This window comes from Salmo salar, chromosome ssa14 (genome assembly GCF_905237065.1).
Source record: "Salmo salar chromosome ssa14, Ssal_v3.1, whole genome shotgun sequence".
In the NCBI taxonomy this organism is placed as follows: domain Eukaryota; kingdom Metazoa; phylum Chordata; class Actinopteri; order Salmoniformes; family Salmonidae; genus Salmo; species Salmo salar.
The window spans coordinates 99,834,653-99,851,301 of NC_059455.1; the positions used below are offsets into that span (position 1 = coordinate 99,834,653).

The 16,649-nt window shown below is 45.1% G+C and overlaps 1 protein-coding gene across 1 annotated transcript in view; it reads right to left on the reverse strand.

The window, feature by feature from the left end:
* The window catches only part of triqk (triple QxxK/R motif containing), a 62,552-nt gene extending 51,491 nt beyond the window's left edge, over nt 1-11,061 (reverse strand). Inside the window, exons 1-2 of the mRNA XM_014143274.2 lie at nt 10,942-11,061; nt 606-672 (exon numbers count right to left, since the gene is read on the reverse strand). Of these exons, the coding sequence (XP_013998749.2) occupies nt 606-666 (61 nt within the window). The 5' untranslated portion in view covers nt 667-672; nt 10,942-11,061. The remainder of the gene's footprint in view (nt 1-605; nt 673-10,941) is intronic.
* Nucleotides 11,062-16,649: the final 5,588 nt, after the last annotated feature.

Consider the following 16,649-nt stretch of genomic DNA (forward strand, 5'->3'; position numbering starts at 1 on the left):
CATCACTGGTATTATCAGGCTGTATAGCTAGTTACATTTGCTCTGACTCAATACATGTACTAGTAAGCGATTAGCATTAGCAGCTAACAAGATTCAGGCCCAACTTGCTAATAAAAGACAAACTAGCTGTTTGCAGATGTAAGAAACAAACTAATAGTGTAATTAAAGAACACTAGTGGATTTATATTAAGAAGCAAAGTGAAAACAGCATCGTTGTCATCAACAATTGTTCCATGTGCTGCATTGACCAGAGACCAGGAAGTTGGTCGAGGAACAACAAACGCGCTCCTTGAGTGACAGGGGGCGTGGCTAGGTCTGTGTGGAAAGCGGCAAGAGAGATCGGAGACTCAAGTAGCGAAGTAAACTATATAAAAAAAAAATAACGTTACACACAGCGTATCACATTTAACAAACCAAACAAAAAGTCAAATACCGTATAATAAAAAATAAATAATTAAGTAAAAACACAAACCGGTCCACGCATCAATACATGTATATAGTAAAACACAGTGTACTGCTCAGAGAAGTGTAGTGTCATTTGGGACGCAGTGCTCCTGGAAGGTGTTGGTTGTGTATTGGAGGTGCAGGGGGGGAAGGAAACTCACCAATCTGTTTACGGTACTGATCGACCGGGGCCATTGCAACGCACGCATCCTTCCTCCCCATCCTCACCTGGGAGGAAGAAAACAAGAGTTAACATTCTGAGGACAGAAAATAGGCCTACGGCTAAATATTACATGCTTCTTAAATACAAAATATTTAATAAGTCAACTGTGGTATTGTATCAAAGCTCTTAGGCCTATACCAAATACTGTTTTAGGGATATATAGTGTGACGATAGATGTTTTTCTATCGTTTCGTATAATGCTCTACGGTTTATTTCATTGTGTTGCAAATCACACTCTTAAGGGCAATATGTTTTCCGTCAATTGGACGTCGCTTTGCGTTCTTCCACACGTGTCGTGTGGAACGAAATTTGCAACAAACAAACAAACAAACAAACAAACATGGACAGTGAACTTGACACAGAGACCTAAAAGAGGGGCTACTGCGGTCGCATGGACGTGGTTTGGGTATGAAAAGACTGACATGGACCAGAAAACCGTCCTCTGCAAAATATGCCGCAGGCCGGTCCCGACAACAGGCTCAAAACACCACTAACCTCCTTTACCACCCATGCAAGAATCATGTGAAACAGTACGAGGAGAGTCTACGGATGAGACACAAAAAAGTACAGTCGAGTGCTCAAAACAAACCCCCAGACTCAGACGTTGCGAGAGGCTTTTGCCAGCGGCGACACCATATGGCAAAGAATCACGAAGATGGAAGGAGATAACAGCTGCCATTACAACTTACAACTGCAAAGACAATTGGCCCCGATTTACACGGTCGAGAAACGGGGTTTCGTGACTTGGTGCTGACACTCGACCCAAGATACCAAACGAAAAGAAAAAAAATTGTGGAGTATAATTGAATATTAAATAAGAAATAGGCCTTTGTGGTCATTTTAAATAAAGTATTAATTGAATTCACAGAAAATGTGTATATTGTGATATGTATCGTTATATGAAATTATCTATAAATCAGGACATGAGATTTTGGCCATGTCGCCCAGCCCTACTCCGTTTAAGATTTGGGGGGGGAAGACAGTGCGAGTCAAAGGGCAGGAGTGTTTCTGATGGCATCTAAAACCCCTCTGACCTATTCTCTCTGAAAACAATCCAACTATTGGACCTTTAAAATCCTCCACCGCTTTGACAAACATTCAGTATTTGGTAGCGTTGCCTTTAAATTGTTTAACTTGGGTCAAATGTTTTGGGTAGCCTTCCACAAGCTTCCCACAATAAGTTGGGTGAATTTTGGCCCATTCCTCCTGACAGAGCTGGTGTAACTGAGTCAGGTTTGTAGGCCTCCTTGCTCGCACACGCTTTTTCAGTTTTGCCCACAAATTTTCTATAGGATTGAGTTCAAGGGTTTGCGATGGCCACTCCAATACCTTGACTTTGTTGTCCTTAAGCCATTTTGCCACAACTTTGCTTGCAAGTATGCTTGGGGTCATTGTCCATTTGGAAGACCCATTTGCAACCAAGCTTTAACTTCCTGACTGATGTCTTGAGATATTGAAGCAACATATCCACAATTTTCCGACTTCATGAAGCAAATCCCTCCTGCAGCAAAGCAACCCCACAAAATGATGCCGCCACCCCCGTGCTTCACGGTTGGTATGGTGTTCTTCGGCTTGCAAGCCTCCCCCTTTTTCCTCCAAACATAACGATGGTCATTATGGCCAAACAGTTCTATTTTTGTTTCAGACCAGAGGAAATTTCTCCAAAAAGTACGATCTTCGTCCCCATGTGCAGTTGCAAACCGTAGTCTGGCTTTTCTATGGCGGTTTTGGAGCAGTGGCTTCTTCCTTGCTGAGCGGCCTTTCAGGTTATGTCGATATAGGACTCGTTTTACTGTGGATATAGATACTTTTGTACCTGTTTCCTCCAGCATCTTCACAAGGTCCTTTGCTGTTGTTCTGGGATTGATTTGCACTTTTCACCCCAAAGTACGTTCATCTCTAGGAGACAGAACGCATCTCCTTCCTGAGCGGTATGACGGCTGCGTGGTCCCATGGTGTTTATACTTGCGTACTATTGTTTGTACAGATGAAACGTGGTACCTTCAGGCATTTGGAAATTGCTCCCAAGGATGAACCAGACTTGTGGTCTACAATTTTTTTTCTGAGGTCTTGCCTGATTTCTTTAGATTTTCCCATGATGCCAAGCAAACTTTGAAGGTAGGCCTTGAAATACATCCACAGGTACACCCCCAATTGACTCAAATTATGTCAATTAGCCTATCAGAAGCTTCTAAAGTCATGACATAATTTTCTGGAATTTTCCAAGCTGTTTAAAGGCACAGTCAACTTAGTGTATGTAAACTTCTGCCCCATTGGAATTGTGATACAGTGAATTATAAGTCAAATAATCTGTCTGTAAACAATTGCTGGAAAAATTACTTGTGTAATGCACAAAGTAGATGTCTTAACCGACTTGCCAAAACAATAGTTTGTTAACAAGAAATGTGTGGAGTGGTTGAAAAAACGAGTTAATGACTCCAACCTAAGTGTATGTAAACTTCAACTGTAATATATATATACGTTCAACACACACACACATATACGTTCTGAAATGCCCCAGAGTCTGCAACACCACTAAGCAAGGGGCACCATGAAGACCAAGGAGCTCTCCAAACAGGTCAGGGACAAAGTTGTGGAGAGGAACAGATCAGGGTTGGGTTATAAAAAAAATATCCAAAACATTGAACATAAATCCATTATTAAAAAAAAGGAAAGAATATGGCACCACAACAAACCTGCCAAGAGAGGGTCGCCCACCAAAACTCACCGACCAGGCAAGGAGGGCATTAATCAGAGAGGCAACAAAGAGACCAAAGATAACCCTGAAGGAGCTGCAAAGCTCCACAGCGGAGATTGGAGTATCTGTCCACAGGACCACATTAAGCTGTACACTCCACAGAGCTGGGCTTTACGGAAGAGTGGCCAGAAAAAAAGCCACTGCTTAAAGAAAAAAAATAAGCAAACACATTGTGTGTCCAAAAGGCATGTGTGAGACTGCCCAAACATATGGAAGAAGGTACTCTGGTCAGATGAGACTAAAATTTAGCTTTTTGGCCATCAAGGAAAGCGCTATGTCTGGGCCAAACCCAACACCTCCCATCACCCTGAGAACCATATCCCCAAAGTGAAGCATGGTGGTGGCAGCATCATGCTGTGGGGATGTTTTTCCATTGGCAGGGACTGGGAAACTGGTCAGAATCAGAATCGAAGGAATGATGGATGGCGCTAAATACAGGGAAGTTCTTGAGGGAAACCCGTTTCAGTCTTCCAGAGATTTGAGACTGGGACGGAGATTCACCTTCCAGCAGGACAATGACCCTAACATACCCCAAGAGACTTGTAGCTGTAATTACTCTACAAAGGATTGACTTTGGGGGGGTGAATAGTTATGCACGTTCAAGTTCTGTTTTTTTTTTTGGTCATATTTCTTGTTTGTTTCACAATAATAATAAAAAAGAAATTGTATCTTCAAAGTGGTAGTCATGTTGTGTAAATCAAATGATACAAACCCCCCACAAAAAATATGAAAATTCCAAGGGGGTGAAAAGGTTCGCAAGCCACTGTATAGACAGGTGTGTGTCTTTCCAAATCATGTCCAATCAATGGAATTTACCACAGGTGGACTCCAATCAAGTTGTAGAAACATCTCAAAGGATGATCAATGGAAGCAGGATGCACATGAGCTCAATTTCTAGTCTCATACTAGAGGGTCTGAATACTTATGTAAAAGGTGTTTTTATTTTCAATACATTTGCAAAAATATCCTTTAAAAAAAATACCTGTTTTCGCTTTGTCATTATAGGGTATTGTGTGTAGATTGCTGAGGAAAATGTGATTTAATCCATTAACGAATAAGGCTGTAACGTGACAAAATGTGGAAAAAGTCAAGGGGTCTGAATACTTTCCAAAGGATCTGTACATTTAAATACTTCTTAAAATTTTACTGGGCTGATGTTGCTTGCATCTGAGGGTCAGTCTCAGCGGAGGGAGAGAGCAGCAGACTGAGGGTCAGTCTCCGCGGAGGGAGAGAGCAGCAGACTGAGGGTCCGTCTCCGCGGAGGGAGAGAGAGCAGCAGACTGAGGGTCCGTCTCCGCGGAGGGAGAGAGAGCAGCAGACTGAGGGTCCGTCTCCGCAGAGGGAGAGAGAGCAGCAGACTGAGGGTCCGTCTCCGCGGAGGGAGAGAGCAGCAGACTGAGGGTCCGTCTCCGCAGAGGGAGAGAGAGCAGCAGACTGAGGGTCCGTCTCCGCGGAGGGAGAGAGAGCAGCAGACTGAGGGTCCGTCTCCGCGGAGGGAGAGAGAGCAGCAGACTGAGGGTCCGTCTCCGCGGAGGGAGAGAGAGCAGCAGACTGAGGGTCCGTCTCCGCGGAGGGAGAGAGAGCAGCAGACTGAGGGTCCGTCTCCGCGGAGGGAGAGAGCAGCAGACTGAGGGTCCGTCTCCGCGGAGGGAGAGAGCAGCAGACTGAGGGTCCGTCTCCGCGGAGGGAGAGAGAGCAGCAGACTGAGGGTCCGTCTCCGCGGAGGGAGCGAGAGCAGCAGACTGAGGGTCCGTCTCCGCGGAGGGAGAGAGAGCAGCAGACTGAGGGTCCGTCTCCGCGGAGGGAGAGAGGCAGCAGACTGAGGGTCCGTCTCCGCGGAGGGAGAGAGAGCAGCAGACTGAGGGTCCGTCTCCGCGGAGGGAGAGAGCAGCAGACTGAGGGTCAGTCTCTCAATATTCCTCCGCTCTCCCTTTCCTCCACTGACGCTGACCATAGACAGTCTTCCAGCTAACGGCGAAACTCAAGTCGCACCACATTATTTCTGCCTCATGCACAAATTCATGCTGTTATTCCTATGAACAGGGAAAGTGAAATATTCCTCGATATTAAAAAAAAAGACCCAAGCCTCTAATATTAACAGCGCAAGCCTATAGAAAGTCATTCATAACTGCTGCAGTGCTTGTTGTAGCACTGAGTGGAAATAGGAAGAACGTGCATTTTATGGCTTATAAAAGTGTTGAATACAAAGTGTTGACGGTGCTGAGAAGGAACTTAAACATGAACCGACTCAAAAACAACATCTCTTTGCTGTATTCGTTGCCAGTCTCTCTCTAGTCATGGTTTTAGACGTTTTAAAAACTCACAGTATCAACTTCTCTGTAGCTTTCTTTAATGCCTGCAACGTTACTGCAGACATGGTCATCTGAGACATCCGATTGGCCAGCGGTAGGTCTATAGTGTACCTGATTTGCTCTCTGGGCCCGCCGGGAAAGCAGAGTTTGTACCTTCAAACATGTGAGTGTTCAAAATGGCAACGGTTCGCCGACTCGGCGCACAGGGAATCGGGTACACCTACCGCCAACAACACGAAAATAATAATAATTTTTTTTTTTTTTAGCAACATTACGCTTTATCGTTGTTGTTTTTTTTACAGAAATGTTTGGCGATCGACGAGGAATGCCTTGGAGATGGACCAGTTGCTGGTTACTGCTCTAGAAAGCTGAGTGAAGTTCATTCTCCTCCTCCTCCTCCTCCTCTCTGCAGTCTCGGAGATACTGAGGGCGAACACAGTTTAAGAGGGAACACTGCTGACTGATGTGGTGAACTCCTCGATGCCATTGGATGAATCCCCGGAACATATTCCATTCTGTGCTACTGAAACAGTCCTGTAGTTTAGCATCTGCTTCATCTGACCACCTCCGTACTGAGCACGTTACTGGTACTTTCTGTTTGAGTTGGTGATCTATTGGTTTCTGTTGTTGAGTAAAGATGATCTATCCGTTGTCTCCTCTAGCTGCACAGGTGACATGCTGGCAATAAAATAAAATGATTTAAAACTGTTTTATTTAATTATTCTGTTTTGGGAGGAGTGGAGGTAGATTATAGATGTGTTCAGGGAATAAGAGGCTCCCTTTGTGTCCCAAATGGCTCCTTAGATAGTACACTACTTCTATCCAGATCCCCATGATGCACTAGGGAATAGGGTGACATATGGGCCTCAGGCTGAATTAGCGTGTTCAAGAAGAGCTGCTGCTGCGCTCGCTGAGAAAAAAGGAGTCTAAAGGAGCATCCAAAATGGCACCCTGTTCCCTACTTATGGCACTCTACCCCCTCTGTAGTGCACTTTGGGACACACGCTAAAACTCATTACCTACTATATAGGGACTACTGTTTAAAACCCATCTCAAAGCAGAGACATAGCTATGGGACTACTGTTTAAACCGATCTCAAAGCAGAGACATAGCTATGGGACTACTGTTTAAACCCATCTCAAAGCAGAGACATAGCTATGGGACTACTGTTTAAACCCATCTCAAAGCAGAGACGACATAGCTATGGTACTACTGTTTAAACCCATCTCAAAGCAGAGACGACATAGCTATGGGACTACTGTTTAAACCCATCTCAAAGCAGAGACGACATAGCTATGGGACTACTGTTTAAACCCATCTCAAAGCAGAGACATAGCTATGGGACTACTGTTTAAACCCATCTCAAAGCAGAGACATAGCGATGGGACTACTGTTTAAACCGATCTCAAAGCAGAGACATAGCTATGGGACTACTGTTTAAACCCATCTCAAAGCAGAGACGACGTAGCTATGGTACTACTGTTTAAACCCATCTCAAAGCAGAGACGACATAGCTATGGGACTACTGTTTAAACCCATCTCAAAGCAGAGACATAGCTATGGGACTACTGTTTAAACCCATCTCAAAGCAGAGACATAGCTTTGGGACTACTGTTTAAACCCATCTCAAAGCAGAGACGACATAGCTATGGGACTACTGTTTAAACCCATCTCAAAGCAGAGACATAGCTATGGGACTACTGTTTAAACCCATCTCAAAGTAGAGACGACATAGCTATGGGACTACTGTTTAAACCCATCTCAAAGCAGAGACATAGCTATGGGACTACTGTTTAAACCCATCTCAAAGCAGAGACATAGCTATGGGACTACTGTTTAAACCCATCTCAAAGCAGAGACATAGCTTTGGGACTACTGTTTAAACCCATCTCAAAGCAGAGACATAGCTATGGGACTACTGTTTAAACCCATCTCAAAGCAGAGACATAGCTATGGGACTACTGTTTAAACCCATCTCAAAGCAGAGACGACATAGCTATGGGACTACTGTTTAAACCCACCTCAAAGCAGAGACATAGCTATGGTACTACAGTTTAAACCCATCTCAAAGCAGAGACACTAGCTATGGGACTACTGTTTAAACCCATCTCAAAGCAGAGACATAGCTATGGGACTACTGTTTAAACCCATCTCAAAGCAGAGACATAGCTATGGGACTACTGTTTAAACCCATCTCAAAGCAGAGACATAGCTATGGGACTACTGTTTAAACCCATCTCAAAGCAGAGACATAGCTATGGGACTACTGTTTAAACCCATCTCAAAGCAGAGACGACATAGCTATGGGACTACTGTTTAAACCCATCTCAAAGCAGAGACATAGCTATGGGACTACTGTTTAAACCCATCTCAAAGCAGAGACATAGCTATGGGACTACTGTTTAAACCCATCTCAAAGCAGAGACATAGCTATGGGACTACTGTTTAAACCCATCTCAAAGCAGAGACGACATAGCTATGGGACTACTGTTTAAACCCACCTCAAAGCAGAGACATAGCTATGGGACTACTGTTTAAACCCACCTCAAAGCAGAGACATAGCTATGGGACTACTGTTTAAACCCATCTCAAAGCAGAGACGACATAGCTATGGTACTACTGTTTAAACCCACCTCAAAGCAGAGACATAGCTATGGTACTACAGTTTAAACCCACCTCAAAGCAAAGGCCTTTGCAGCAGGGACCCTATTTTTTCTGGGGTCACCTTTTTTGCCAGAATTTCTGCCGACCCCACCCCAATTCTAATGACACAAAGCTACAATTGGTCAATTTAGATTTTTATATCAACAAGATCTCAATTACCTCCTCGGGTCCTCTCTCCTCATTCTCAAAACCCATTGGGGGAAAAAGGTCAGAGGGGCAGGACCTCTGACTTTCTCATCCAATGGGATTTGAGAAGGAGATTAGAAAAGAGGATGCGAGGAGTGTGCAATTGAGATTTTCCCCAGAGAGATCTTGAGTTTCCTCTGGCCAGAATGATAGCAAGGACTCCCACAGCAAGGGATTCAAACGGTTTTGTCTAGATGGGATACAGCTTGTCAGAAATGACTAGAATAGACTTTTCGTAGCAGGTTAGAATAACTTAGACAGCAGGAGAATGAATGTTACAGGTTAGGAGAATTAGGTTTAGGAAAAGCATTAGGCTTAGCTAAAATGCACAACAACAAAAAAAAAACAGACATAAGCCGTTTCCCATCTAGCAATGACCGGTGCCAACGGGCAACCTGCTTCCCTCCTTCAGCCTCAGTGACACCATGGAAATAACAGAACACCTAAGGTTAAAAGGGATGTGTTCTTTAATCATGTATGACTGTTTTTTTTACTATTTTTATGATATTAATAGCATGCCTAATCAGCCAGAAATGGTCAGTTATTGTTTGTGATAAGATTTATTAAACTTATAAAAGTAATTTGTCGCAGGAGTTGGCACTTCAGTCTAAATGTTGGTAGTAACGCTATATAGCCTCCAACACTCTACTCAACAAACTGGATGCAGTGCCATCCGTTTTGTCACCAAAGCCCCATATACTACCCACCACTGCGACTTGTACGCTCTCGTTGGCTGGCCCTCGCTTCACTCTCGTCGCCAAACCCACTGGCTCCAGGTTATCTACAAGACCCTGCTAGGTAAAGCCCCACCTTATCTCAGCTCAATGGTCACCATAGCAGCACCCACCTGTAGCACGCGCTCCAGCAGGTATATCTCTCTGGTCACCCCTAAAGCCAACTCCTCCTTTGGTCGTCTCTCCTTCCAGTTCTCTGCTGCCAATGACTGGAACGAACTACAAAAATATCTGAAACTGGAAACACTTATCTCCCTCACTAGCTTTAAGCACCAGCTGTCAGAGCAGCTCACAGATCACTGCACCTGTACATAGCCCATCTGTAAACGGCCCATCCAACTACCTCATCCCCATACTGTATTTATTTATTCATTCATTCATCTTGCTCCTTTGCACCCCAGTATCTCTACTTGCACATTCGTCTTCTGCACATCCATCACTCCAGTGTTTAATTGCTATGTTGTAATTACTTCACCACTATGGCCTATTTATTGCCTTACCTCATCTCATTTGCACACACTGTATATAGACTTTTTCTACTATACTATTGATTGTATGTTTGTTTTACTCCATGTGTAACTCTGTTGTTGTTTGTGTCGCACTGCTTTGCTTTATCTTGACCAGGTCACAGTTGTAAATGACAACTTGTTCTCAACTAGCCTACCTGGTTAAATAAAGGTGAAATAAATGAAAGATATATGGTCCTAGTCTGAAGAAGCCTGTAGGTGTGTAGACTAACCCATTGCTTTGAAGACTGAGTAAACCAAAAGGTTTGAGCGTCACAGAGAAAACACTTAGCACCTCCAGCTATACTAAGAAATAGGAGGAAATTATATATATTTTTTTAAACAAACCATATGTCCAGTACGGTGGGTTGATTAGGAAACAGCACTATGTTCTTGTTTTAATCCACTATAAAATGAAAAACCTGGACAAGGAGGGACGCAAAATCCACAGCAGCCATTTATGACAGAATGTTGGTAGTAATAGTTGTATATTTTCCCTATGCAGTGACTGTGTCGACTACATATTGGACAAGTCTTCAACATGCATCTCCACTGCAACAGACAGGCTGAACTCAAATCATTTAGCTGCACTTTCTGTGCACAATATCGAATGACTACACCCAACTACATATGCTACATTTTGTGCACTTACCTACTCAGTAAGTCGAAATAGTGTTACTTATTCAAGATATTTCTGCATTCTCAGGTTGCCTGTCTGCAGTCCACACACACACACGTAAGAGATAATTGACAGATTTACTGTATGTTGCACCTAATTCTCCCTAAAATGCCAACACACCACTTTCCCAATTATCATTTCCTGGTATTCCACGTCACCACTAATGATAGACAATTTAGCCCTCTAATCAGAGACGAGTATTTGCGGAATTAACCAATAGTAGATTGGAAGGCGGGGCTCACAGAAATAAAAAAACAACAATCGACATGCGCTTCCACTCATCACTAAATGATCTGGGAACGGCTCGGTAAGAAGCTATAGACTCAGAAATAGTGAGCAGGACATTACTAACCACAGAATCACTCGTTTTAGGCTATCTGTAGTGCATGTTTCTGTATAAATGTATTGATATGAGCCTCTCCTCTCCACACTTACCAGACTCTTCTGCTGCAGTCGCACGATCAGTCTCCTGACAATAGACCATCCAACAACCCCTTCTCCTTCTCCTCCTCCCTCTCCTTCTCCTCCTCCTTCTCCTCCTCCTCCTCCTTCTCCTCCCTCTCCTCCTCCTCCTCCTCCCTCTCCTCCTCCTCCTTCTCCTCCTCCTCCTCCTTCTCCTCCTCCTCCTCCTTCTTCTCCTTCTCCTCCTCCCTCTCCTCCTCCTCCTCCTTCCCCTCCTCCTTCTCCAGAGACCAATTTCATCTGTGGTTTAATTAGGAAAACATAACATCTGATTCTGTGCAATTTAACTATGTTTTTAAAGATAAAATGAACTGTTAAATAGATTAAAATATGGTAATAGTGTTTTAAAATAGGGTTCAGATATTTGAATATTACATGTTTTTTGGGGGGGGGGATTAACCTACTTAGTCATTACAATATTACAACTATCTTCTCAATAACTAACTACTGAATTAAATAAAAAATATCCAGGTATGATTGTAATTCATATAGAGCTAGTGAGCTATATCAGGAGGCCTACGTGATCATCAGATAATACAAATCCCCTCTCTATATTTCCGTTCTTCTTTGTTTCATGATTTCACAGCAATTTTTACATGTCTCTTTGTTTACCGTGTTGAATGTTGTAAACCCTCAAATTGCATCTGATCCTTATTGCTGCCTGGGGGCTGCATGGTAGATTACAGAGACTGAGTTTGCCACTGCTTGGAACTTATTGAAGTCTAAACTGTGTCCCAATGGCACCCTATTCTATAAAATACAATATAGGCCCCGGTCATAAGTAGTGCACTATATATAGAGAGAGAATAGGATGCCATTTGGGGTGGAGAATCAAATGATTTCCTGCTCTTCAGTGGGTGGTCCATTACCCATGCTGCACAGCGGTAACTAATGGATCTCCGTATAATGTGTCTGGGTAATGCTTTACTTACTGTGGTGCCTGACATCAATAAGGAGCACTTTGACATCGCTTCAGATGGGAGTACTATAGGTTACTTACAACCAAGTGACATTTGTCAATGCTGCGAGGCCAATTTGTTCTTGTTCCTGTATGTGAAAGAAGGTCTGGAGGCCAGATAAAAAAAAATATGGTCTGTAATTTGAATGGGTTTTAAAAGGGTTTAAAATGGTTTTTCAAGTGATGTGTCTGTGACATCAAAATTACATAAATGTACCTGCTATTAAATAGTGGCATGCTGTATTTTTTTTTTAATGTACACTGAGTGTACAAAACATTAGGAACACGTGCTCTTTCCATGACATCCTTATTGATGTCCACTTGTTAAATCCTCTTGAATCAGTGTAGATGAAAGGGAGGATGACGGGTTAAAGAAGGATTTTTAAGCCTTGAGACAATTGAGACATGGATTGTGTATGTATGCCATTCAGAGTGTGAATGGACAAAGATAAAATATTATATTTCCTTTGAAGGGGGGTTTACGGTAGTAGGTGCCAGGCACACCGGTTTGTGTCAATGTAACAGTGTAGGTTCTATCCCTCTCATCGCCCCAACCTGGGCTCGAACCAGGGACCCTCTGCACACATCAACAACTGACACCCCACGAAGCATCGTTACCCATCGCGCCACAAAAGCCGCGGCCCTTGCAACGCAAGGGGAAACCCTACTTCAAGTCTCAGAGCGAGTGACGTCGCCGATTGAAACGCTATTAGCGCGCACCACCGCTAACTAACTAGCCATTTCACATCGGTTACATCAAGAACTGCAACGCTGCTGGGTTTTTCCACGCTCAACAGTTTCCTGTGTTTATAAAGAACGGTCCATCACCCAAAGGACATCCAGCCAACTTGACAGGACTGTGGGAAGCATTGGAGTCAACATGGGGCCAGCATCCCTGTGGAAACGCTTTAGACACCTTGTAGAGTCCATGACCTGACTAACTGAGGCTGTTCTGAGGGCAGAAAAGCTTCCTCAATATTATGAAGATGTAGCTAATGTTTTGTAACATTAAGGACACATTCCTGAAATTGAGTTGAACTCATCCCTTTTTGGAGTTGGAAGTGGACTAAGTGGATTTGCTTGATGAGCAGTTATACGGTACAAGGCCCCACCGTTTACTGAAATACACAGAGAGTCATTTAAAATAGGTATATATTTCCCACGGGTCTGTATTTGTAAATGTGAAAATACATGACTTTCCAAATGGCACCCTATTCCCTATATAGTGCACTACTTTAGACCAGAGCCCTATGGAACCCTATTCCCTATATAGTGCACTAGTTTTGACCAGAGCTTAGTGCACTATATAGGGAATGCCATTTGGGACACACCCTTAATGAAGACATAAATGTTCTCTCTGAGATCTCATATTGACATTATATGTAAACCAGTTACTTCACTGTTACAGGGGATCAAAGCACAAGTCTTGTTCGATGCAACATTAATACAGTCATGTACCAATATAGTCATGTACCAATGCAGTCATGTACCAATGCAGTCATGTACCAATGCAGTAATGTACTGTACCTAGATGTGACAGAAACAAAACAACAGTGTTGATGTGTTCAAATTGAAGTTCATCAGTGGAGGTAAATAGCTGGCTGGCTGGCTGGCAGACAGGGAGGCAGGCAGGCAGACAGGGAGGCAGGCAGACAGGGAGGCAGGCAGGCAGACAGGGAGGCAGGCAGACAGACAGGGAGGCAGGCAGGCAGGCAGGCAGGCAGGCAGGCAGGCAGGCAGGCAGGCAGACAGACAGGGAGGCAGGCAGGCAGACAGGGAGGCAGGCAGGCAGACAGGGAGGCAGGCAGACAGACAGGGAGGCAGGCAGGCAGGCAGGCAGGCAGGCAGGCAGGCAGACAGGGAGGCAGGCAGACAGGCAGACAGACAGACAGACAGGGAGGCAGACAGGGAGGCAGGCAGGCAGGCAGACAGGCAGGCAGGCAGGCAGGCAGGCAGGCAGGCAGGCAGGCAGGCAGACAGACAGGGAGGCAGGCAGGCAGACAGGGAGGCAGGCAGACAGGCAGACAGACAGACAGACAGGGAGGCAGACAGGGAGGCAGGCAGGCAGACAGGGAGGCAGGCAGGCAGACAGGGAGGCAGGCAGGCAGGCAGGCAGGCAGACAGGGAGGCAGGCAGACAGGCAGACAGACAGACAGACAGGGAGGCAGACAGGCAGGCAGGCAGGCAGGCAGACAGGCAGGCAGGCAGGCAGGCAGGCAGGCAGGCAGGCAGGCAGGCAGACAGACAGGGAGGCAGGCAGGCAGACAGGGAGGCAGGCAGACAGGCAGACAGACAGACAGACAGGGAGGCAGACAGGGAGGCAGGCAGGCAGGCAGACAGGGAGGCAGGCAGGCAGACAGGGAGGCAGGCAGACAGGGAGGCAGGCAGGCAGGCAGGCAGGCAGTCAGGCAGGCAGGCAGGCAGACAGGCAGACAGGGAGGCAGGCAGACAGGGAGGCAGGCAGACAGGGAGGCAGACAGGCAGACAGGCAGACAGGGAGGCAGGCAGGCAGACAGGGAGGCAGGCAGACAGGCAGACAGGCGGAGGCAGACAGGGAGGCAGGCAGACAGGGAGGCAGGCAGGCAGACAGGGAGGCAGGCAGGCAGACAGGGAGGCAGGCAGACAGGGAGGCAGGCAGGCAGGCAGGCAGGCAGGCAGGCAGGCAGGCAGACAGGCAGACAGGGAGGCAGGCAGACAGGGAGGCAGGCAGACAGGCAGACAGGGAGGCAGGCAGACAGGGAGGCAGGCAGACAGGGAGGCAGGCAGACAGGGAGGCAGGCAGACAGGCAGACAGGGAGGCAGGCAGACAGGGAGGCAGGCAGACAGGCAGACAGGGAGGCAGGCAGACAGGGAGGCAGGCAGACAGGGAGGCAGGCAGACAGGCAGACAGGGAGGCAGGCAGACAGGGAGGCAGGCAGACAGGGAGGCAGGCAGGCAGACAGGGAGGCAGGCAGGCAGACAGGGAGGCAGGCAGACAGGGAGGCAGGCAGACAGGGAGGCAGGCAGGCAGACAGGGAGGCAGGCAGACAGACAGACAGGCAGACAGGGAGGCAGGCAGACAGGGAGGCAGGCAGGCAGACAGGGAGGCAGGCAGACAGGAGCACAGACAGGGAGGCAGACAGGCAGACAGACAGGGAGGCAGGCAGACAGGCAGGCAGACAGACAGGGAGGCAGGCAGGCAGACAGACAGGGAGGCAGGCAGACAGGGAGGCAGACAGGCAGACAGACAGGGAGGCAGGCAGGCAATTTAGCTTTAACATTCATCATCAGTACCCCTCCACGGCTTCTTCTCTCGCTCTCCCTCCATCCTTCTCTCTCTCTCTCTCTCTCCCTTCTCCCTCTTTGTCATACACACTCATACACTCTCTCTCTCCCCCTTCCCCCTACACTCTCCCTCTTGGCCATTAATTGTGTCATTAAGCAGTCTGCATGAGGAGCAGAATGCTCCAGGGTACTGGGGTCTAAATGACACCGTCGTCTCAGACGAGACCCAGCGAGGAAGACATGTCAACATGATCTGGGGTAATTGGAGCAGGCGTCGCGTGGGACTGATTCCTTCTGCAACCGAGAGAGTCAGAGGCTCTTTAGTAGGCAGACAACATCTCTCCTTCTTCCTGGGTATTAGATTATAATAAACCTTGGTAAAAAACAGTATTAGATTATAAAGTCTATAGAGTATTAGATTATAAAGTCTATAGAGTATTAGATTATAATAAACCTTGGTAAAAACAGTATTAGATTATAAGGTCTATAGAGTATTAGATTATAAAGTCTATAGAGTATTAGATTATAATAAACCTTGGTAAAAACAGTATTAGATTATAAAGTCTATAGAGTATTAGATTATAATTAACCTTGGTAAAAACAGTATTAGATTATAAAGTCTATAGAGTATTAGATTATAATAAACCTTGGTAAAAAACAGTATTAGATTATAAGGTCTATAGAGTATTAGATTATAAAGTCTATAGAGTATTAGATTATAAAGTCTATAGAGTATTAGATTATAATAAACCTTGGTAAAAACAGTATTAGATTATAAGGTCTATAGAGTATTAGATTATAAAGTCTATAGAGTATTAGATTATAATAAACCTTGGTAAAAACAGTATTAGATTATAAAGTCTATAGAGTATTAGATTATAATAAACCTTGATAAAAACAATATTATATTGTTTCATAAATAACAGTCATAGAGTAACAGTGAAGTACTTCACAACAATGTAGAGAGAGAAAATAGAGAAATAATAGAAAATTAAAACACGTAACAATGCAAGTAATAATAAATGCACAATTGAGTAACAATACCTGGGGTACCAGGTAATACCTGGTCTATATACAGGGAGTACCAGTACTGAGTCAATGTGCAGGGGTACGAGGTAATAACATGGCTATATACAGGGAATACCAGGTAATATCATGGTTATATACAGGGAGTACCGGGTAATAACATGGCTATATACAGGGAGTACCAGGTAATATCATGGCTATATACAGGGAGTACCGGGTAATAACATGGCTATATACAGGGAGTACCAGGTAATAACATGGCTATATACAGGAAGTACCAGGTAATAACATGGCTATATACAGGGAGTACCAGGTAATAACATGGCTATATATACAGGGGGTACCAGGTAATAACATGGCTATATACAGGGAGTACCAGGTAATAACATGGCTATATACAGGGGGTACCAGGTAATAACATGGCTATATACAG